The following is a 25,246-nucleotide window of genomic DNA, read 5'->3' as shown; positions in this document are numbered from 1 at the left end:
AACAATGAATGAATGGAAATCCAAAATCTCTGTAAACATTCATTAAAATTAATAAAATAATTTTTTTAAAGTTAAGGAAACATGAAGACACAGAATAAATTGTGGGGGGTTAACAGAGAGAGAGAGGAGTACAAATAAATGGATGAGAAAGGTGAAGGAAAAGGCATTATTACATAAGACATTGATTAGACATTGCAATTAACAAATTGCATTATTATAATCAGTGTTAGAAAACAAAATATTTGTGAATGATTGTATGAAAAATCAATATTACAAATCAGTAACTTACACTCAAAAAATAAACAATAAAAAAGAAGCCTAGTTTTAAAAAAAGGAAGATATTTATGACACAATAAAGGTCACTGGAGTTTAAAGCAGAAAGTGGAACCAATTTCCATTTTGGGGTGTGAAAGATGAGTGGGCAGGGTATCGGGTAGAGGCGGGTTTCAATGATAAGATAAATCTTAACTGTTAGAGGAAACATTTTTGTGACACCTTGAAGGGTAAGTTTAATGTACACCTGGATGGATTTAATAAAGTAATAGAGGACAATAAAATCTGGACATGCTCAATTTAAAAGGAATTACATACGCCCTCCAACAAAAAAATGTTTATAATATCAACTAGACAGTTAAGGCACTTCACTGAAGAAATCAAAATAAAATGCTCTTTTTGAAAATCTATATAATAAAATCTGTATGAAGAACAGATGATTTGGGAAGCAGGGCTTTACGAGGAAGAGTGTGGCATCAAGATTGGAGGGAGACTCATTAACAACCTACGGTATGCAGATGACACAACCTTGCTTGCTGAAACTGAAGAAGATCTGAAGCACTTGCTACAGTCAAGGACAGTAGTTTTCAATATGGATTGAAGCTCAAGATCAAGAAAACAAAGATTCTCACCCAACTGGCAGCGCCGTAATAGATGGAGAAGAGACTGAGGTTGTTAGCAATTACAGCTTGTTTGGATCCACGATAACACTCTTAATACCAGCAGTCAGGAAATCAAACGACGAACTGCATTGGGAAAATGTGCTGTCATAGACCTCTCCAGAGTGCTGAAGAGCAACGATGTCAGTCTAGATACACAAGTGCACCTAATCCAGACCATGGTTTTCTCAATTACTTGTTATGCTTTGACTAAGGATAACAGAAGAGTAGATGCCTTTGAGTTGAGGTGCTGGAGAAGAGTCTTGAACATACCCTGGACTGCCAAGAAAACAAATAGGTCTGGCCTGGAGAGGGTGAAACCAAGTCTCTCCTTGGAGGCTAGGATTTTGAAGCTCTGCCTTACTTACTTTGGGCATGTGGCCAGGAGAGATCAGTCCCTGGAGAAGGACATCATGCTCAGAAGGGTGGAGGGACAGTGCAGGAGAGGGAGACCCCAAATGAGATGGATTGGTACAATAACTGGAGCAGTGGGGTTAGTGTGTCAGAATTAGTGAGACTGGCTCAGGGCAGGGGAGGGTTCAGAGCTGCTGTACATAGGGGGTAGCTATGCATCACAGGCTGGTCAACCAATAACATCCTATGACAGGTTTGAAAGCAGGAGTGGCATCCACTTCCTAAACAACTTGCCTCCGGAAACTTTATAAACTCATAAATGTCGGAAGTTGTAAGAAGGGCTTCAGGCCTTTTGTTCATAGCATTGCAACGAGTTGTACTCGACTTGAAGACAATCAACAACAACACAGTAAAGTCATTACTTGCAATGAATAAAGAGGACAGAAGAATTGATGTCTTTGAGCTCTGGTAATGGAGAAGAGTACTGAACATCCATCCCACAGACAGTCAAAAAACAAATGAGTCTTGGAGAAAGTGCAGCCAGTGTGTTCTTTGGAGGCAAAGATGATAAAGCTTCACCTCACATCCTTCAGGCATGTTGCTAAAAGGGGCTATTCCTCAGAGAGAGATATGATGCTTGAAAAGGCAGAGGGTCGGCTAAGGAGAGGTAGACCCTGGACCAGGTAGATTTATATGGTGACTGCTGCAATGGGCTCTAATGTGTCAGAAAGTGAGGACGGCACAGGATAGGACAGCGTTCAGATCTGTTGTTTATAGGGTTGCTAATTTGGACATGTTGTGAGGAGAAACCGGTCCTTGGAGAAGGACATCATGCTTGGGAGGGTGGAGGGACAGCGCAGGAGGGGAAGGCCCTCTATGAGGTGGACTGATTCAGTGACTGGGATAATCTGGATGGGAGTGTCGGAGACAGTGCAATTGGCACAGGACAGAGCAGAGTTTAGGGCTGTTGTACATAGGGTCGCTATGAGTTGCAAGCGCACATAACAACAACAACAACAATGGGTTGTACGCAACTGGACCGTACCTAACAACAACAGCAACAACAAAGTCACCACTCTTCTCAACTTGTTTTCTGGTCCAGCTTCAGAGTTTGGATTCCTGTATCTCCCATTTAAAGTCTATACTGGTACAAACTGGAAATCTGAAATGCAAGTTCTAATGGTGTGCAAAAGGTAAAATCATTTAAGAGTCCTCTGAAAAAGTGACATTTCCTTAAAATGACTATAATTCTTTCTCTAGCTGGGTTTTCAAAGTTGTTCTATTCAACCTATTATACATTAGGCAAAATGACAACATATTCTAGTCAACACATTGCATGTAAAACCCTTCGTGCGAGGAAATTCTGAGGCCAGCTTAAAAAGCTTACACACGGTCATACTCCACATTCCACAACCACACACAAGAAAACAGTCAAGAAAAGAACCTTGACAATTAAATCTTAATTTAAAATAAAAGCTAAGCCAGTATTACTTTTGCAAGAAAGACAAGAAAATTCATAAAATAAAAATTAGCAAGGCATGTAGCAATTTTTTTTCCCTTCCCATCACACTCAACACACGGCACAGAGCTGGTGATTGGTACTGAGAGCAAAGAAGAATGAGGTTGGGCTTCACTCAGTCTTCTCTTTGCTACATCAACAGGCAGACACTTAAAGATCGATAATCATGCAGGGACTCACCAGAATGACTACAAGCTTGCTGAGGTCACCACAGTGCATTTATAAGAGAATCATTCTGATGCACAAAATAACGGCGGAGAAACTTCCTTTTGTTAGAGATTGTCCGAGAAAATGAGATGCAGAAAGTCTGCGGCTAGCTGGAAGAATTAAAGGAAGCTGGAGAACACAGTAAAGAATAAAACTTCAAAAGAGATGCAGATGAGTTGGGGAGAAAATGCTATTTTCAGCCATTTGGCTGTCTAAGTCTCCCTACCATTCAATGCCATGGGAATATATGCTTGTTTCTTTTACCCAACTTCATGACAAACCTTTCCTAGCATGTGGCCGTGACATGAAGCAGAGACAATTGTTTCTAAGAGAGGATCCATCACTCTCTATTAAAATTGCATTCCTAATTCCTAGCCCCATCGATTTTGACATTTAAAGTATATTATTCATCAAGTCATGACCTCCTTATTTTCAATCAGCTTTCAGTACCCAAAATAGAAGCTGCATGTTCCGTGTGCTTTGACCTTCCCCATTTACTATGAAGAAAGGGATTCGGACACCAAATAAACCAAGATATAGCTGTAAACGTCTCTAGTCACGACAGCAGCGAGTCCCCTGGTGCTTCAACACTCTAACAGCACAAGTTTCTGGCAGTCAGCTGATGCCAACACTGTGGGCACTAGGTTGGGGAGGGGCCCTTCTGCTTGTCCACATTTCTTTTCACGGCTGCAAAGTAGAGTGTTCCCAGAGCTTTGTGCCATCTGACAAGTGCTGAGACCATACAAATCTCAGTGTTCACGATGAGATGGAGAAGGCTCGTGGGCATGGGGAGGTAAGTGCACCCACACTGAGGAAACCACCGGCCAGCAGTACCACAGGGTGCAGATGGCAGATGAAGACGAGAGGGAGCAGTCAGCAGCCCCCTGGTGACAGAGGAGGCTAAAGAGGAAACCGAAATGATCTCCCCCCAGAAAAGAGCCAAAATCACAACTGGGACATGTAAAGCAACACCGTCTGTGGTCAGAAAGTTCCCAGGGGCGTTATGAAGTAATCCATTCTAGTCTGTTTTGTCTACAGAGCTCTGATGGCCTAGTAGTAAGAAGTTGTACTGCAATCCCAAATGCATGTGGTTCAAATCCAACAGCTGCTCTGCAGGAGAAGGATGGGCAATCTCTTCCTGTGCAGTTTACAGCCCCTGAAAGCCCGCTGGAAAGACCTCTCTGGGTCAGGTCTGACTCCACAACAACATCCTAGTTTTTAAGAAGTAAATGAGGGTGCTCTGGTGGCCTAGTGGCAGGACGCTGTATTGTAATCCCAAATGTATGCAGTTCAAATCTACCAGATGCTCCGCTGGAGAAGGAAGGGCAATCTCCTCCTGTACCAGTCAGATCTGATTTGATGGTACACACACAAAAAATAATAAAATTGAAAAAACAAAACAAAAACACTTTTAAAAATTTTTAAAAAAAAGTAAATGAAACCACTAAGTCAAATCTAAGTGAGAATGTTATTGCCACCTGGACTTAGTAACTCATCTCAAGGTTAGTGAGTAAATTAAAAGGGCTTCTTTGAATATTTTTCAAAATGACTCCTACTCAGAAGTCTTTACTTGGTACTTTTGCCTGTGTAGCTTGCTTATATAATGGGGTATCTGGACTTCGTGACGACAGACCAACAGTTATTTATTAACTAACTGTAAGTGAAAAGGCAGTGTGCCGTGTACAGTGGAGGCTAGAAGGACATTCATAAGCTCAAAGAGCTGGTAGTACCTTATATGGATAAGCATAAAGAATGAATTCTTATTTATCAAGTAAACAGAAAAAAACTCACAAAAGTGCTATCAAAATTCAAAGAAAGGAAGGACGAGTGTGTGACACAGATTAGGGGAGAAGGGGAGTTTCCCTGGGCAGGAACTATAATTGTTGTTGTTGTGTTGTTATGTGCCGTCGAGTCGCTTGCGACTCATAGCGACCCTATGTACAACAGCCCTAAACTCCGCTCTGTCCTGTGCCAATCGCACTGTCTTCGATACTCCCATCCCAATTATCCCAGTCACTGAATCAATCCACCTCATAGAGGGCCTTCCTCTCCTGCGCTGTCCCTCCACCCTCCCAAGCATGATGTCCTTCTCTAAGGACCGGTCTCTCCTCACAACATGTCCAAAGTATGTTAGACGGAGCCTCAGAATCCTTGCCTCCAAGGAGCCACCTGGTTTAACCCTTTCCAGGACAAATCTGTTTGTTTTCCTAGCAGTCCATGGTACTCTCAATACTCTTCTCCAGCACCACAGCTCAAAGGCATCAATTCTCCTTCTATCCTCCTTGGTCATTGTCCAACTCTCTGATGCATAACAAGTGATTGCGAAGACCATGGCCTGTATCAGACGCACCTTAGTCTCCAGAGAGACACCGTTGCTCTTCAGTACTTTGGAGAGGTCCCTAACAGCAGACTTTCCCACGGCAATGTGCCTTTTAATTTCCTGGCTGCTGGTGCCAAGACTGTTGACTATGGAGCCAAGCAAACCAAAGCTGTGTACAATCTCAATCTCTTCACCATCCATCCTGATGCTGCCAATTGGTCCAGTGGTGAGAATCTTTGTCTTCTTGACATTGAGCCTCAATCCATATTGTAGGCTGCAGTCCTTGACACTCTGCAGCAGGCGCTTCAGGTCCTCTTCAGTTTCAGCAAGCAAGGCTGTGTCATCCGCATAACGCAGGTTGTTGATAAATTGTCAACCAATCTTGACCCCACATTTCTCCTCATAGAGCCCAGCCTCCCGGATAATCTGTTCTGCATATAGGTTGAAAAGGTATGGAGATAGGATGCATCCCTGGCGTACACCCTTCCCAATTTTGAACCATGCAGTGTTCCCTTGCTCTGTTCTGACGACTGCCTCCTGGTCCAAGTATAAGTTTCGCATTAGAACGATCAAGTGTTCTGGGATTCCCATTCTTCTCAGAGTCAGCCATAGTTTGTTATGATCTACACAGTCAAATGCCTTTGCATAGTCAATGAAACACAGATAGACATTCCTCTGGTATTCCCTGCTTTCAGCCAAGATCCATCTAACATCAGCTACAATATCTCTAGTACCACGACCCCTTCTAAACCCAGCCTGGACTTCTGGTAGTTCTCTGCTGATTCGTTTTTGGATAATCTTCAGTAAAATCTTGCTTGCATGTGAAATCAGTGAGATTGTTCTGTAGTTTCCACATTCTGTTGGGTCACCTTTCTTTGGGATACGAACAAATATTGATCTCTTCCAGTCAGTTGGCCAAGTGGTTGTTCTCCAGATTTCTTGGCACAACTATAAAGCTACCTCAAATTTGGATAAGTCAGGAGAAGGAAATAAAGCTTCTGCAGACAGAGATCAAGAAAGACGTGCCAAAGGGTAAGAAACAACAAGAAGAGCGAAACTACACTACACAGAGGACAAAAGAGAACTGGCATTGCTGAAAATGGACCAAGGCACATGGTAGGGAGAGCAAGCACTGAAATAGAAAGCCAAAACAACTTTCAGAATAAATAAAACCACTGGGCTCAAGGGGAAAAGGCTGTGACTCAGAAATGGTAAGATTCATTATGTATTTTGATCCAAGTTCAGTGGCCAGATTGGCAGAAGGGTGGCCAGAATGCTCCCTAGCTTCAAGGCTAGAGAGACTTCTCACACATTTGGGCATGTTACCAAGAGAGGCCAGTCCTTGGAAAAGGCTACTATGGTTGGAAAAGAAAAGGGTGAGCAAAAGAGAGGCAGACTCTCACCAAGATGGACTGACAAGGTGGCCTCAGCAGGCTCAGGCATGGCAATTATCATGAGGACAGACAGCACAGAGCAGTGTTGTACAAAGGGTCACTCTGAGTTAGAATGGTTATTCAGTGGTATCTAACAACACTACAAATGGCCCAGGGGGCGGGGGATGTGGGGGAAATCTCTGAACATGAAAAACGTGTGATGTTCCTCATTAGAGAATAAGCTTCAGACAAGAAGAAAATATGGCACGAGGCCTGAAAGAGTATTGAATTCATTTAACTGCAGAATTAAGACTGAAACAAATGAGGAAATTATGATTGCAGAACAGAAAGTGAATGTTAAGAACCCCGACAGTATATTAAAACACACACACATGCTGCTTTTACTCATGATAAAATTATTAAAGTAAATATCATTAGAGTAGTTAAGCAACAATTCCTAAACCTTTTTAAAGTATCTCATTAGGCTCTTGCGATGCCTTCAGATTTAACGAACGCTCCATCAACGATGGCTTCACACCTCCAGGATTTCCACCAAGCCATAGAGTGGACTGATTCTTGGCCTTATCACTGGTTTAGCTTATAAAATGAAAAGGAGGTCTTAAGTATATGCACTTTCACCACTGACTGCTACTACTGGGCCTACTTCACGTTAGAAGAAACATTTTTTCCCTACTTTATAATGATGTGCTTTGTGGTTTTTTTCAGGAGAAAATATTATTCACCAAAATAGAGATGAAATTTGACTATGTTGCTGTAACGAGGTGTCACAGAGTGGACTACAGCTCATAGCGACCCTATGAATGAAGGATATGAACCCTGACCTTTCCTTTGCCTTCCCTACCATCTGTGCCACACTAGAGCCCGCTGTGACAGTCACCATGTTGTTCTGTCTCCTTGAGGGTCTTCCCCTCCTTCACTCACCCTGCACACCTGCATGATGACCTTTCCCAAGGACTGGCCCTTCCCAATAGCATGCCCAAAATATATGAGAAGTTTCACCAGACTTCCCTCCCAGGAGCATTCAAGATGCATCCTCTCCAAGACATATTTGTTTGTTCCCCTGCTAGTCTGTGGGACATTTAGTGCTCTTATCCAGCTCCACAACTCAAAGGCACTGATTCTTCTTCTTTAGGAGAGAAAAAAACACCATCAACAAACAAATGGACAGAGACCCAGGTCAACATCAAGGCAAGTCTGACCTGCCTGTTTATGTGACAGGGAAATAATTCAGTTCTATCTTCTTAAGAGTTTGTCTTATTTTGGGTTTCTTGTTCTTTCTGCTGGACTGAACCCTAAATACGAACGCTTGTGAGAAGCTTCATGAAAATCTCCTGTCAGAGAAATGTCAGCTCTGCCGTTTTTTCATTGTGAGCATGTGTTGGCACTATTAATATCATCTTCAATGTACAAAAGTTCTTTTCAATCACTTGTCCATTGTATAAGGATAAATTTATAAAAACCTCATAATATAACCTCTAACTCCCCTTCATCAAGAATGCATAAGTGGTAATACATGTCCAAAATGTTGAAAATAAATGAATGAAGGCCACTGGTAAACAACTCCAACTCTTTCCTTGCTCCAAACAACTCAAGAACCAGGGACAAGCAGTGTATGACTGAGGTCCAGACCACAGGGGAACGCCAGGGGCTGAGTATGAAGCAAGCTCCATTTGTTTTTAGTGGCTACGTAAACAAATGGAGAAGTTCTACTTTGTCCCTATGTTGTCCCCATCACCTAGTCCTATGAAAACCTTCACTGGTTGGTAAATGTTCCACCCACTTTAGGGCATGCTGGCCAGGGGACGGATGGACTCAAGGTCAGTGAGCTGACCCAAGATCTCTAGTTCCTAGTTACCAAAAAAAAAAAAAATTAAAATGGGCAAATCAGCATCAAGGACTTCTGTAAAATCCTACAGAGTATGGATATCACTTTAAGGATGAAGATGTACCCACGATATTTTCAATTGCTTCAACTGTGGGCTGAACAATGAACAAAGAAGACTAAAGAACTGATGCCTGTGAAGCGGGCGTCTGGTGAAGAATGCCAAGTGTACTATGGACCGTTAAAAGAATAAGCACATCTGTCTTGGAACAAACGTAGCCAGGATTCTCCTTCGAAATGAGGATGGTGGAACTTCACTTCATAGCCTTGGAGTAAGTTATCAGAAGGGCTCAGTTTCTGGAGAAACACATCATGACATATGCAGAGGGTCAGCGAAAGAGAAGACACTGCAGGAGATGGACTGACATGCTGGTTACACTAGCAGAGACTGGACGGTCCAGGACCTGTCAGGGCGTGGTTCTGTTGTACAGAGGCTGCTGGGAGTCAGAAGAGCCACCTCGATGGCACCTAACAGCACCACCACCTGCTGACCTTCCCTGATTGTGCCCCACGGCACCTCGAGAGGACGGGCCAGAAGGCCAGCTGGGTTTCTAAGGCGATGAGTCTCGACGGAAGCAGATGGCCACGTCTTCTCTCCCTTCGAGCAGCTGATGAGTATAAACCACCAACCTTGTCAGTCAGCAGCCCAGCGACTGATTCTGCTTTCCAAGGCTGTTCATCTTCCCAGGAGGGGAACTTTCCACCTCTGTCCTGCAGCTCATCCGCCAGTGGATTCAAAGCCCTGATCTTTAGCCAGGAGCTCATCACGTGAGGCACTGTACTGCCAGGGCTCCTCAATGACTCAGCTGTTGTTGTTTTTAGGTGTCATCCAGTTGCCTACACCAGAGTGACCCCACGGACGACAGACCAAGCCTTGCTCTGTCCTGCACCATCCTCACACACTCTGCCACGGCCAGGCCCACAACTGCAGCCATCGTGTCGATCCACCTCATTTAGTGCCTTCCACGCCTTCTCCGACTCTCTACTTTTCCAAACATGATGTCCTTTTCCAGGGATGGGTGCCTCTCAACTACATGCTGAAAGTATGTAATTACTGAACAACAATAGCTAATTCCAGGAGCTCTGGCGTTCTAGCGTAGAAGGCACTGAACCACCAGTCCAAAGCAAGAGCTTTGAATCCACCAGCTGCCCCATCAGGAGAAAGGTCGTTTCCTCGAGTGCAATTTACAACCACTGAAAATCCACTGGAGGGAGGGTCGATTATAAATTGGTTCCAACCTGATGGCGTTGAACAACAACAGTAGCAATGGCGAATCATAAACTCCTCTCCTGGATCACACAATATGTTGTGAGATGACAAAGCTCATAAATACAAGATCAACATAAACAAGTATTTCTCAAACTGAAAACTTGTGAGAACAAGTGCTAAATCAGGGGACAAGTGGACAGTCAGACTCTGGTGTCTTACCTGAACACTTCAAGTACAATCCTTCCTGATAATCTGGGAGCCACCTGCTTAAAAGCTTTCTTGAAATCTTCCAAAGTTAAAAATCCACGATCTTTTTGAAAACAAAAAGAGAAAGCACTGACTTACTTCTACAAATTCTACAAAGGATTCATTTTGTTACCATAATAGAATATGTGCATGAAGCTTTATGTTAACATTATTATGAGGAGAAAAGCAGTAACTTAGGGCTGATTTTGCAGATTGTCCCTCGGGAAAGGTTTTGTTTTGGTCACTGGCAGGAGAGTAGAAATATTATATATCCTTAAAGAGAGAGGCCCATTTTCTGCTCCCTAACTTCCTAACTAGTAATAATTTGTTGTTGTAGTTGTATGTCATACAGGCAGAACTAACTCACACTGAGTAAACTGCATGAGAGGAGAATGCCCATCTTTCTCCGCATTGCAGTTGGTGGATTCGAACCATGCGCTCTTGTGTTGGCAGTGTAAGTCCTTACTATTACACCACAACAGTAACAATTTAGCAAGACTTAAAAATCTAGCAGGACTCCCCCTTCGGTGCACATGCAGATGGCCTCAATGGTCACTTCCGGCTTGAACACTCACTGGTTCTCTGAATCCCCAGGGAAGGACTAGAGGTACACATTGTTGTTGTTGTTGTTGTTGTTGTTGTGTACCCCTGAGTGAGAACTGAATCACGACTGACCCTCCAGAGGCTTTTCAGAGGCAGTAAACTGCACAGGAGGAGACTGTCCAGCTTCCTGTCATGGAGCAGCTAGTGGACTCGAACCGTGTGCCTTTGGTCTGGCAGCACCACCCCTTTCCACCAGGCCACCAGTGTTCCCTAAGCACATTACAACAACGTCAGAGGTTTCATGAACCGCTGAGACAACTCATTATTAAAATTCACCTTTGTTCCTTGCTTGGTGTTAGAAGTGTGACAGTACTATCTACAGATAAAATGGCCTCCTTGACACTGACCGGGGCTTCCTGACCTTCTCATCCAGGTATGTGATCTGTGGGACAGAAGAGTCAGGACCTGTCTGTCACTCTCCACTTCCTTACTATAGGCATGTGCTGACACTAGTCACTTCAAGGCACTTGTCCATTTTGTAAAGATAAACTTATTTTAAAAATCCATCACATAACCTCTAAGTCTCCTCTATCAGGAATGTCCATGTCTAGAATGTTGAAAGCAAATGAATAAAGTTCAGTGTCAAGACCTGACCATGAGTAGGGCACAAAGGTGGAGTCAAAAGAGAAAGTGGTCTCTCCACTTGTGCAGGTCGCTCTGTGCCTGGACCCCCCTCAGCCAGCCCTTCCACCATCCCCATAACAATATGGGCAAATCCTAAGTGCAGTTACTAACTGTAAATATTATTCTATCCTCAGTAAATGTCAAGAGTTTAAGATCATCATGGGAAACGATTCCCATCAACTCCTAAAGTAACAGTTAATGACTGCAGCCCAGGTAGTCCCCATCTCACTGCGTGCTTGAGTCTCGATGAACCACATGTGCCAACACCTGGCTTTCCTATTATTGTTTTCTGTACCTCTTATCATTAGTAATACGTACAACGCACAACGCTACAGCATGTAAACTGCTGGTACTAACATTCTGAGACCTTCATTCCCAGCTGTTCAATATTTATGATTTACTGTTGAGAACATGGTTGTATAGCAGGCTACGGCAATAACCACAACAAATGGATAAAATAAGGTATTCCATTTACTTCCAACTAAGGAAGGAACTGTCAGGGTGCAGCCCTACTGTCAGTCAAAGAATACCCATGTATTGAAGATTTTATTTTTAGGGTAGACATTGATGCAGAGTGATCCTACAGGACAGAGGAACAGAACTGGCCCCTAGAATTTCCAAGGCTATCGAATTGCATTGGGAAAGTCTGCCATTAGAGACCTCTCCAAAGTGCTGAAGAGCAACGATGTCATTCTAGAGACTAAGGTGCACCAGATACAGGCCACATTCTTTGCAATCACTTGCTATGGGTCAGAGAGCTGGACAAAGACTAGGGATGATAGAAAGAAAGTTGATGCCTTTGAGCTGTGGTGCTGGAGAAGAGAGTGTAGAATATACTATGGACTTCTAGAAGAAGAAACAAGTTCTTCCTGGAGAGGGTGAAGATGGGCTGCTCCTTGTAGGCAAAGATCCTGAAGCTTCGTCTGACATACTTTGGACATGTTGCAAAAAGAGACCAGTCCTTGGAAAGGACGTCATGCTTGGGAGGGTGGAGGGACAGTGCAGGAGAGGAAGACCCTTTATGAGGTGGATTGACTCAGTCACTGGGGTAATAAAGATAGGTGTGTTGGAGACAATAAGATTGGAAAGGGATAGAGCAGGGTTTAGAGCTGTTGTACATAGGGTTACTATAAGTTGCAGGCAACTCGACAGCACATAATAACAACAACTAGTCATCTTCATGAAAGCAAACTTCTCCAACTTTCTCCCGCAGAGCTACTGATGGGTTTGAACTCTCAACCTTTCAGTCAGCAGTCAAGACCTAACTAATTGACTGTACCACGAGGCTTTCACACTCATCGTTCCTTTGTACATCGAAACACCTTAAAAACACTCACAGTGCCTGTCGAACGCTGTGAAGACGTGTCTGACTTCACTCCAGGGCAGCTGCATTTGTTTCTTCCTCCTGACGACATTTAGAAAGTCCTCCAGGGAGATGCCTGAAAGTTGGAAAAGACAATTTGCCAAAGATAACTATCATCCTCTTAAAAAAGAGATGAAACACAAATAATAAATACCACAAACAATCACAATTTATTTTGGCCAACAATGTCCAATCCTACAGATGTAAGGGGGGAAAAACGCATTGCTGTTAATGTGAAATGGACCCAATATTGGCGACCAATAGTCAAAAGGGCAGAGACTAAGCGCTGACTCTGATTTTCAGGCAAGTAAAGGATGGTGTCCTTGAAAAAACTTGACCACTTGACCGTCCAGCAGATCTCACAGGCAGGCTTGGAACTACTTATGAAACAAGGCCTCCTCATTTGTCTTTCCTTCTGCTTTTTTGATCCTTTTTTTTTTCCTAGTCAGATGTCATTGCAGCAGGGTTTTCTCCAACTGGGAGATCGGGTCAAAGAAGTAGTTTCTCAAAAGTCAATAGCAGTTGCGCACCACAGATAAAGGTGGAGAGAATATTACATAAACAATAGAGCTGGCGCTGGCCCCAGCCCAAGACAGACCCCATGTCTCGTTCCACAGCCTCGGGCTCAGCTTCCTGTGACTCTCATAATAAAAGAGCCCAGCGTGATAATATGAGATTGGATACTGTGCTTACAATGTCTATTAAAATGAATTCTAATGTGATCTTTGTAGTAGGTTTAAAGAGCAGAGCCAAGAATTTAAACATTTTAGTGAATTGAGCCTTAATATATACAAGAAAAAAACCCCTCCACATATATAAAAGAGCAGTTCATTTTTATACATCAAGACTTCCATAAAAACCACTATTTTTAAAACAGCCCCAAATCATACAATAACCATGTGATAATTTCTGAGACTCTGAATCCTTTCCCTTCTGGTGAGACACGAGTGATTCCAGAAGAGTTCCAATAGCTTATAGAATACAAGATGGTTTTCTTCATTTTTCTTGTTTGTTATTAAATTCAGAATTTAGAAACTAAAGGAATAAATTTATGTTTTTGAGCCTTGGCAGTTCTCTAGGCCTACTATGTGCCAGAGGCTGTGTTCAGTTCTGCAAACAGAAGAAGAGAACAGGTAGGATTCCAGTCCTCAGGCGGCTACTGGTCAGTCCACTGGGAAAGTGAGTCAGGACACAGCTTCAATGGTGAGCAGACACACATTTACCAGCTGTGGCAGATGCAATGAGGGGAGACATGCAATCTCTCAGACACGGACAAAGCAACAGGGGTCCTCCTGTAGACTCCAGCCAATGAGAGACCATGGAGAAAGTAAACACACAGGCTAAGGCAAAAGGGCGAGGAGATGCCAACTGACCCCAAGATGGGTGGGGAGTATTGCAGGTGACGTGGCTGCAAGGTAAAGAGGAAGAAAGGCGCAAGACGAGGGTGGGGAGGGAGACAAGAACCAGAACTCATGGAAGCTTATGGGCTTGAGTAAACAGTCTGGGTTTTATTTAAGGTCCAAGAAGTTGAGTAGCAACCGTGTGCTTTGAGATTGCAGCATAGCTTCTTACTACTAAGCCATCAAAGCCTCTTACAAGCTTCCTGTAAGCACCTATTAAGCGCTCAATGAATAAGTTACATTGACTTAGTATACGGAGCATTTTTTTCCAGCAGTAATTAAGGATACGTACTGATACTTCTCCATTCTCATCCAATCACTCTTGTGACCAAGGAATTATACCGCCAACACAAAAGCATGAGGTTCAAGTCCATCAGGTGCTCGCAGGAGAAAGGCGAACAGTCTCCTCCCATGTGACTGACCACCTCTGAGAGCCCGCTGGAGGGGCAGCGGTAAATCTGTACACAGCCAACAACAACAAGGGCTGAGGTTGGAGTCGCTGGTGGTGCAATTAAGTGCTCGACTACTAACAGAAGGTTCATGGTTCAAGCCAACTCAGAGGCACCTAGGAAGAAAAGCCTGGCAACCTCCTTCCAAAATATATTGATGTTTGCAAAACGCTACTGAAAATCCCACAAAGTAGCATCTGACTCCAGCAGACCTGATTCCAACGCAACAGGTTTGATTTGGTTTAATAACTGAGGCTAAAACTATGTTATGCCACATTCCCACAGCCTGGAATACCACACTGAATGCCAGAGGTGTTCAACTTATCAGCAGTTCGTTTAGTTGCAATTGTTGAATAATTCCTTCACAGTAGGATCATAGTATAGCCTATAATGCCCTTCACCATCTTCCCCATCTTCCTCTCTAACCTCTTCACCAACTTTTTCATCCCAGACAACCAGCTGCAGCCCAGGCACACTTTCAGGAGCCTCTCCAAGACAACAGGCCCTTCCCCAGGCCTTTGCCCACGTGAGAATGCAGTCTCCTCCTCTTTCCTCCTGATGAATTCTGGCATTTTCTAGCTGCAATCCAAGCAGCAAGCACACCCTCTTTGAAGGCTTGCTGGCTTTCTTCCAGCTGCAGCCCTTTCCTAGGGCCCTACGCCCCATGTCCTTAACAGAACCAAAGGATCGGGTGGGCTCTGCAGAGGCTTTGGTGGTCTAGTGGTTAATGAGCTGCATTGCCAACCCGCAAGCAGGTGGTTTGAATCTACCAACTGCTCTGGGGGGGGGGGGTGGAAGGCAATCTCCCCCTGTGTGTTTTACAGCCTCTGAAAAGCCACTGAGCTGCTTCCGACTTGGTGGCAGTGAGTTAGTAAGTTACTGGGTTCCATAACGAGCATGGAGCTACATGGCTGCAAGACACACTGAGAGAAAAGGGGGGAGTAGTCTTCAAAATTATAGCTCTAGGGGAGCTCTAGTGGCCTAGTGGCAAGAAGCTGCACTGCAATCCCAGAGGAGCACGGTTCGAATCCACCAGATGCTCTGCCGGGAAAGGAGGGACAATCTCCTCCTGTACCAGTCAGATCTGATTTGATGGTACACGCACGCACACAAATAATAAAATAAAATTTTAAAAAAAAGCACAGCTTCTTACCAAAAAGAAAAAAAAATTATAGCTCTAGTTTTCAATACGGAGCCTGGCATGTAGTATGCACTGTTACATGTTTGCTGAAAACCCAACGAAATTCATTGGTAACCAAGTTCATTGACTCCAAGCAGCCCTGTAGGACACAGAGGAAGCTCTCTGAGGTGCCAGTTCTTTGAGGTTGTCCATCTTCACAGAAATAGTTCTTAATTCTAAAACAAAATGTGTGTTAATGGTTGAATCAAAAACCCATTTGCTTTTTAAACTTTCACTCAAATCACAATTAAAAATCACCTTTGTAGAACAGATTGCTTGGTCCTTTCGTGGGTAAGAGACGGCAAGTTCAAACTGCTGACCACATCATTAGCAACCGCACACCTAATCAGACAACCAACAGAGCTCCTTAAACTAATGTTTAACTAACTCTAGTTGTCATTAGGTGCTGTCAAGTTGAGCATGACTCAGCGATCCTATGAACAGCCAACATGAAACCTGTGCTCTTCTGTGCTATTCTCACTAGAGCCCATTGCTGAAGTCCCAGTGTCCATCTATCTCATTGTGGGTCTTCCTCTTCTTCGCTGACCCCCCATCCTTCCGAGCATGATACCCCTTTCAAAGGAACAGCCCTGCCGAGCTTCATGTCCCAAGTACGAAAGATAAAACTTTGTCATCTTTGCCTCCAATGAAGACTCTGGCTGTACCCTTTCCAGGAAACATTTGTTTGTTCTCTTAGCAGTCCATGGGATATTCTGTACTCTTCTCTAGCACTACAGCTCAAAGATCAAATTTTCTTCTGTCAACTTGATTCCTTGTCCAGCTCTCTAACGTGTAGCAGGTGACTGAGAAGACAATGGCCTGAATAAGGCGCACCTTAAGTCTTCAAACTGACATCTGGAGCCCTGCATCAGGTCCTGGGCAGTGGAGCAGAGCTCTGCGGGTAATGGGGAGCCACCGGGCCAGAGGCCTGGATCCAGAGGCCCTGGCAAAGGTCTGCAGGCATCATCAGGGGCAGCCAAAGCCCTGCATCGGGTCCTGAGCAGTGAGCAGAGGTCTGGGGGCGACAGGAAGCCACAAGGCCACCAGCACTAATGAGTGATCTGTGCCACTGTCTGGGCCAAACCTGCCACGTCACTCGGGCCTCAGCTGTGGCCTGCAAAGGGTGTGCTGTACTGTGACATTTGCATGCCTACTTTTCTTTACAACTTGCTTTTAGAGGCATACCACCTCAGTCTGATTATTGGAGAATGATTTGCCTCATGTCAATTAACTATCTTACATGTGTATTGTTTTGGGTGTCATTATTTGCTCCTATTGGTACAGCACTTGTCTGTCAGTCTGTTGTATTGGTGTGGTTTGAGGAATGCTCCAATGCTGGCATCTGTACCACCAGTGTCTCAGGTACCCGAAGAGCCACCCAGGGCGGAGAGGCTGTAACAGAGCTCCTAGATAAAGACAGACTAGGAAGAAGGATCAGCCATCCACTTCCTAAAAAAACAGGCCTTCTGACAGAGAACAAAGAAGCTAATGAATAGAAAGACGCTATCCCTGCCCCCCCCATTTTAAACAAAAAAGGCATTGTGATATTTTAAATGACCTTTCAACTCTGTAAACTAATGACAGAGGGAAAAAAATAGGTCACAGAATTTTATTCACAGAGCCAGCAGAATAAACCCAATTCATTAATACATACATTAAGAACCCATGAAATTCAGAGTGAAAGGAAGCGCATGCATATTTACTGTTTCCTTATCATTGCATCTGACTAGGGGGACGATAACAGAGGAAAACCATGCAATCTTAGGGTTTGATGAAATTGGTGCATGCATAGAGATCTGTTTCAAATTACATACTCAGATAACTCATCAGTATTTGGATCTGCACCAGGTCTTTATTTCACGGTCTTGCAGAATAAAAAGAAATATCCTTTCGTTTGTGCTAGGGGAGTATGTATGGTGTCGTAAGCTGCTGTTTATTTTGGTCTTTTCAGTCACTTGCTATGCATCTGAGAGCTGGGCAATGAATAAAGATGACAAGAAGAATCTAAGTCTTTGTAACTGAACATCGCACATCTCATATACTTCAGGCTTGTTGCGAGGAGAGGCTATCCCCTGGAGAAGGACATCATGCTTGGAAAGACAGAGGTCAGTGGAAGTGAGGCAGAGCCTCAATGAGATGGGCTGGCACAGCGTCTGTAGCAATGGGCTCACGTGTGCCAGAGATGCAGATGGTGGCACAGGACAGGACAGGGTTCAGGTCTATTGTTCATAGGGTCGCTATGAGTCATACTTGACACAATGGCACCTAACACAACAACATAGAGAAAAACAGGACTTCCTGGTGATGCAAATGGTTCATGTGTTTGGCTGCTAATCAAAAAGTTGAAGTTTGCCAGCCAGAGGGGTGGAGGTGGCCCCAAAAGTCCACGGATTGCCAAGAAAGTGTCCCCTGGAGAAAGTGCAGCCAGGGAGCCCCTTAGAGACAAGGAGGATGTAACCTCATCTCACTGACCTTGGGCCTGCTGTCAGGAGGGACCAGTCCTCAGAAAATGACAACATGCTAGGAAAGGTGGAGGGTCACCTTTCCTAGGAAGACCCTCAGCGAGACAGACTGACCCTCAGCAAGACAGACTGACACACTGACTGTGACAATGGGCTCGATTGTATCAGAAATCATGAAGATGGTGCAGAATAGAACGAGGTCCGAAGTGTCACTCACAGGGCTGCTGTCAGGCATGGCTGACTCGATGGTACCAACAACAGAGGTACCTCAGAAGAAAAGCCTGGAGATCTGTGTCTGAAAAAAAAAAATCTCAAAAAAAAAATACCAAAATAAATCCTCTCATTGCCATTGAGAGGAACCAGCTCGTTCTCAGCTGACCCTTCATGAGGTTTCCAAGGCTGCAGACAGAGCAGGAGACTGACCCGTCTTTCTCCCAAGGAGGCTCTGGTGGCTCTGAAGCACCAGAGACACTCACCCTCTGAGCCGGCAGCACAGCACCTTACAGAGCACAGTGCCAGAGCTCAGGGACCACCGGGAGCACAGGTTCCTCTACACACACAGGGTCCCCGAGAGTCAGAACCAACTCAGCACCAACGGTTAACAGCAGAACCAATCAAATGATGCCAAGGATTCTATCCACGTCACTCAGTTCCCTCACACCACTCTCCCATAATCATGTTTCAAAAGCAACGAAAAAAAACTCCCCACTGCCATCAAGTTAATCTTGACTCAAGTTGAAATCTCCACTGGGTTTCTAAGCTGTAAACCTTAATGAGAGGGCACTGGCCTCCTCTTTCTCCCTGGAGCAGGATTTGAACTGCCAACCTTTTGGTTAGCTGACCCACGCATTATACATTATGCCACCATAGGCACATACATTAGTTATTTTTTTTTTTTGTTTGGTTGGTTGGTTTATTCTTATTCTAGCTTATTTACAAAATTCAAGTATATTGTTTCCCAGCATACATTAGCTCTTATAGGCAGTGTTGTACAGGTCAGACTCATCAAGCATACTGTTTTAATATTAACACAACTCTCTCCTACACACACACACACACACACACACACACACACACACACACCTTTCCTTAACCTTCCCTTGGAACATTTATTCAAAAGCAAACTCTTTTCTAGAAAGAACTGAGAAGTTTTCATCCAGAATAACCCTCACATCATATTAGAACAAGCACTTTCCAAAACCAATTCGTCAGGGACTGCAATTCCTAGCGCTCTGCACAGCAAACACGTTTCCTTTCCTTTCTTATGTCTCCCTGCTCTTGGGAGAACTGAGAAACGGAACTGCTGCAACTAGCTCCACCTGCTGTCACAACTCTCACACCTACAATCACCACTTCCAAAGAATCAGTAATTCTGCTGACATCAGTCTCCACCCCTGATGAGAAACGCATTGCCTGCATGAAAGAGTGTGTGCTCGGGAAAGTCTAAGTTCAACTACAACGTTGCATTTTCTACACTGTCCCCTTAATAGCAGTTACCGACATAGATGGTGCAGAGACCCTCAGATGTAGGGTCTGTAGAGGGCTGTGCCTGTCAGTTCACATCCACCAGTGGCTCTGTGACAAAAAGAAGGGCAAGATCCTGTAGAACACCGGACAGCTCAGAAACCCTCCGAGGGTAGATCGAAGGGCAGCCTCAAGTCAGTGCTGATTTCAACAGCAATGCACTCAGTTTCTGTTCTTTGTGGTTTTGTTGTTTGGGTTTTTTTCGGGGGGGTAAAAGATGCTTTACTGAAGTTCTAAATTAGGGCCACGACATATTTATCTGCAGTTATTAATAATCTGTCAGTAGAAGGCTTTCTAGAACTGTCTGAGTGGCTAGGATAAATTCAGAGTTAACAGAGTTTTTTGTGGGTTGGTTTGTTTCTTTCTTTCCCGATAGTTAAAAAAAGTTCTTTGTAAAAAACCAGTCCTGCCAGGAAGCCCAATGCACAGCAGGATAAATGTAGAGCTTTTGGCTTTGAAGTAAGGTGGGTCCACATTCCTCCCCAGTCTGGCAATGCACCTGGAAATGGCTCCTCGGAACTGTGGATCAAGAGCCCCCAGGGCGGATGAATATACTGGTAGCAAAGAAATCTGTCCGAGAAGTACAGCCAGCGTGCTCCTTAGAAGCAAGAACGTGAGACTGCCTCTCACCTATGTCTTCTCAGGAGCGGCCAGGACTGAGAAAAGGGCATCATGCTTCCAAAAGCACAAGGTCAGGGAAAGAGAAGTCCTCAGTGAGCTGGGTTGACACCCTGGTTACAACAGTGGGTTTAAGCAACACAGAGGCAGTGTGGATGATCAGGACTGACTCCGCGGCACCTAACACCAGCACCAAAGATCTCTACAAACCCTTCCCAACGCTGTGTGGCTGATACTCAGTGTGACTGAAAAACATTTGCTTCCAGTTTATAAATGATCCTTGGGAAAACAATCATGCTTGCTTCCTCCTTCTGTAACAAATGTGTGCACATCTGTATACTTTGTTTCCTTTACTTTCCAATCCACTCTTGACTCTCACTGAGAGAGAGGCGCCCAGTCATCTCTGCTCCCAGACTTTGGAGCTGTGCCCCAGGAGAAGCACCTCTCACCACAGGAGGGAGACACTTGGAGACCAGAAAGACTCGAAAATTTCACTCTGCAAGTTTTATTATGTATATAATATTTTTTGTGCTTCACAGTTCTAGGTTACAGGGTCAGAGCACATAGAAATCTTCTTGAAAATGAAGGAGTCAAGTATCTGGCCATCACTATGAGCTTAAATTATAAAGTTCAATAAGCCTGGGGGAGTAAAGGAGAAAATAATAAAAGTGCTGGGTATTTGGCCTGTGAGTCTGGACCTAGCAGAAAAGAGAGGATCCAAGTTCTCTGTCCCATGTATCTCACCCCTCCCACACTGGGGGGCTGAAAAATGTCTTAAATACGAAGGTTTAAAGAGGGCAAATGACCATTTAGAAATACAATGCAAGACTCTTCCAGTTTGAAAAGTAAAATTCAGATTATAATGGCTGGAGGCCAGGGTCGGTTAAAATGTGTCTGCATAAAAAGATTGTGAGGACAGAAAGTGGCAGTGACATCTATACCAGTCATTTGTCACAGGAAGATGGATAAGAAAATTCTAAGGAGTCACATACTCTCCTAGATTATTTTAGAAGAATAAAGAAAACAGAATCATCTGAAATACCAACTCTGCAAAAGGATAAAGAAGAGTGAGAAACCAGGTTAGAATAGAACAGAGAAATCCCCCCCGCCAGGTTACAAAAGAAGAGAGACATCCCAACCACCAGGTTAGAGTGGAACAGAGAAACCCCCACCGCCAGGTTAGAATTGTTGTTGTTAGGTGCCATCAAGTGGAACATGACTCATAGTGACACTATGAACAAAAGATCTGAATCCTGTTCTGTCCTGCACCATCCTCACACTTCCCAAAACACAGAAGAGTCCATTGCAGCAGTCAGTGTATCACTCCACCTGGTTGAGGGTCTTCCTCTCCTTTCCCTCCACCCTTCCCAGCATCATGTCCCTCTCCAAGGAATAGCACCTCCTAGCAACATGTCCAAAGTATGTGAGGCAAAGCCCCATCATTCTTGCCTCTTAAGAGCACTCTGAGGGTGCTCTGGTGGTCTAGTGGCAAGACTGCACTGCAATCCTAGAGGTATGCGGTTCAAATCCACCAGATGCTTTCCTGGAGAAGGAGGGGGCAATCTCCTCCTGTACCAGTCAGATCTGATTTGACAGTACACATAAAAATAATACAATAAAAAGTTTAAAAAAATTACATCCTTAAAAAAAAAAAAACACAAAAAAACAAACAAACAAAAAAAGAGCACTCTAGCTGTACCCTCTCCAAGACCTATCTATTCATTCTCTTGGCTGCCCATGGTATGTTCAGTGCTCTTCAACACTATTGCTCAAAGGTGTCAATCCTTTATCTGTCATCCTTATTCACTGTCCAGGTCTCGGATGCAGCTAGTAATCAGAAAGACAAGGACCTGAATCAGACACACCTTAGTCCTCAAACTGACAGCACTACTCCTCAAGTTAAAGTAGAACACAGAAATCTCAACCACAAAAACCTTATTTATGTTAAACATGGGCAGAACTTAGAACTTTAAAAATATATATATTTCCTGTTCATAAACTTGCAAATGTTCTTCAGTGTTAAGGCAAAGATCCAAGTGCTTATTCTAGAATACAAAAGACTAGCAAAGACCTTTAACCTTCATTCCAACTGTCAGCTCTCATACAGTCAACTTATCCCACTGAACACAGTTTGTTTATAGTGCTCTGTGATGCTTGCTTGTTCTGGGCGGTGAAATATTCCACAGGGGTGGATTCTGTTTACAGGAGGGCAAGGAGAGGACTAGGGATCTGGGAAGAAGGGGCATCAGCTACTGAGAGTGGACACCAGAGGGGAGATTCAGGGGGAGTAACCTGCAAGGGTGGTGTGTGAGAAGACCCCTGATGGGGGGAGAGGGGAACAATGAATGCTCGGAATCCTTCTCTGCCTTGTTGCAAAGGCCACAACTGAATGTTTGTCTAGTGTTGAACAAATGTTGTTGTTGTTGTTAGGTGCCATGAAGTATGCCCAACAGTAACTCTACTAACAACAGATCTGGACCCTGTCCTATCCTGTGCCATCCTCACACTTCCTGATACACTAGAGCCCATTGCAGCAGTCCTATGTCAATCCACCTGGTTGAGGGGCTTCCTCTCCTTCACCACTCCTCTGCCTTTCCAAGTATCATGCCCCTCTCCAAGGAATAGCCCTTCCTTGCAACACACCCCAAGTATGACAGATGACGCTTTATCATCTTTACCTCTAAGGAATACCCTGGCTGCACCTTTTCTAAGACATTTCTGTTAGATTTTTTTTTCTCAGTTCATGGGATATTCAGTGCTCTTCAACACCACAGCTCAAAGGCATCAATTCTTCTTCTGCCATTTTTATTCATTGTCCAGCTCTCAGATTTATAGCAAATGACTGAAAAGACCATGGCCTGAATCAGGTGTATCTTAGTCCTCAAATTAACGTCACTGCCCCTCAAGAATTTGGAGAGGTCCCTGAGTGAACACTTTCCCAGTGCAGTACTCCTGATCTCCTGACTGTCGATACCAAGGGTGATGACTGTGAAGCCAAGTAAGATGAAATCATTGTCAGTTTCAACCTTTCCTCCATCTATCAAGATGTCATCAGTACAGTGGTGAGAATTTCTGCTTTCTTGACATCGATATACAATCCATACTGACAGCTGTATTCTTTGATCTTCTGCAACAAGCACTTCAAATCCCCTCCTTAATTTCAGACAGCAAGGTTGTCATCTGCACAACATAGGTTATCGAGGAATCTTCATCCAATCCTGACACTACATTCTTCTTCACAGAGTCCAACTTCTCAAATTACGTGCTCCACATACAGATTGAAAAGGTATGGAGAGAGGATACAACCCTGACCCATACCTTGCTTCATTTTAATTCATGCAGTGTTCCCTTGCTCTAGGTATAGGTTTTGTGGGAGCACAATTAAGTGTTCTGAAATCCCCATTCTTCTCAATGTTAATCATAACTAGTTATGATACACACAGGCAAATGCCTTTGCAGTCAATAAAGCATAAATAGACATTCTTCTGGCATTCTTTGCTTTCAGTAGGATTCATATGACATCAGAAATATTATCCCTGATGCCACGGCCTCTTCTAAATCCAGCTTGAAGTTCTGACTGTACTATTGAAGTTCTGTCACTGTACTATTCTAGCCATTTGGGGTTTTCTTTTTGTTGTTTGGGTTTTTTTGTGGGTTTTTTTAAAAAGGCTTTAACTTTTTTTCATTGTTGCACATTTTCTTCCCATTTCCCCCTCCCCCAGTTCTCCCCACAATGCACCCCTTCCCCCAGATTGTTGTAAAGTAATTGTTATAACATAATGCCTAATCATATGTTCCTTTTGGACAGTTCTTCTCCTCATCTGATTTAATGCAGTGTTCGTTACTTATCCATTCTTTTCCCATTGTCTCCCCAAGCAGCTCATGTGTGTTCTATTTTATAATAGAAGTGTAGGAGTTGCCCTTTTGTGACTGAGATTATTTCACTCAGCATAATGTCCTCCAGGCTCCCCCATGTTGTGTAATGTTTATGAATTTACTGTTTTTCAATGCTGTGTAATATTCCATTGTGTGAATATACCATAATTTTTCTATCCATTCATTTGTTGATAGGCACTTGAGTTGCTTCCCTCTCTTTGTTATTGTGAATAATGCAATGATAACGATGGGGTGTACACATCTGTTTGAGTCGTGGCTCTGGTTTCTTTAGGGTATATTCCCAATAGTCGAATTGCTAGGTCAAATTTCCATTTGTTTTTATTTCCAACATTTTAAGAAAGCACCAGCCCACCTTCCACAGAGCCTATACTATTTCTCCTTCCCACTAGCAGTCTAGCTGTTTTTTTAATGATCTTCAGCAGTATTTTGCTTGCATGTTATATTAAAGACATTGGTCGATAATTCCCATATCAAGTAGGGAAAGACTAACTGTGGACTGAGCTCTGTATCCAGGTGAGTCTGCAAAGCACTATGGGCAGGCAGGGGCTGAGAGAAGAGCACACAGGTGGCATCTGTGCTGCGTCCACTAGGCTTTCCTACCAACATATCCACACCTCCAGGCCCCACCAGCAATCAGCACTGGCTGGCTCCATGCTCAGGCTCACCCAAGAGAGGGGTGTCATTAACCTCTGAACGAGAACTCTGAAGCTTCCTTGTCTGCAGTATTCATGTGGCATCAGGCCAGAAGCATGCACTGCAATTTCACTTTCTTCATCTTTTCTGTCAACATTCTGTATCTCTTAATTCTTTACTATTTTTTGCTTCATACACAGCAAAGAGGCATCTTTCAGGTACACAGGAAAACCGGCGGGAGAATGTGCTCCTGGGTGGAAGGGAAGCCGGGAAGCTGCGCACCTGGGAAAGTCACCTCAGACAATAACGAAGAGGCATCTCGGGCCAGAAAGGAAATCATAATCTACACAGGAGTTCCACAGGACACGTCACCTTCCCTTGGAGACAGTACAACTAAACTTAAGAGACACTGGTCAAAAGGAAAAAAAA

General features: G+C 43.9%; 1 protein-coding gene across 1 annotated transcript in view; it reads right to left on the bottom strand.

The window, feature by feature from the left end:
- The window catches only part of EFCAB11 (EF-hand calcium binding domain 11), a 244,560-nt gene that overhangs the window by 202,772 nt on the left and 16,542 nt on the right, over nt 1–25,246 (bottom strand). Inside the window, exons 6-7 of the mRNA XM_006879216.1 lie at nt 12,629–12,730; nt 10,038–10,128 (exon numbers count right to left, since the gene is read on the bottom strand). Coding sequence (XP_006879278.1) covers nt 10,038–10,128; nt 12,629–12,730 — 193 coding nt within the window. The remainder of the gene's footprint in view (nt 1–10,037; nt 10,129–12,628; nt 12,731–25,246) is intronic.

Source organism: Elephantulus edwardii, unplaced genomic scaffold (assembly GCF_000299155.1).
Source record: "Elephantulus edwardii isolate Elephantulus edwardi_28Jun2011 unplaced genomic scaffold, EleEdw1.0 scaffold00002, whole genome shotgun sequence".
NCBI classification, from domain to species: Eukaryota; Metazoa; Chordata; class Mammalia; order Macroscelidea; family Macroscelididae; genus Elephantulus; species Elephantulus edwardii.
The sequence above is the reverse complement of the archived record's forward strand: the minus strand, read 5'-3'. Positions and strand labels throughout refer to the sequence as shown.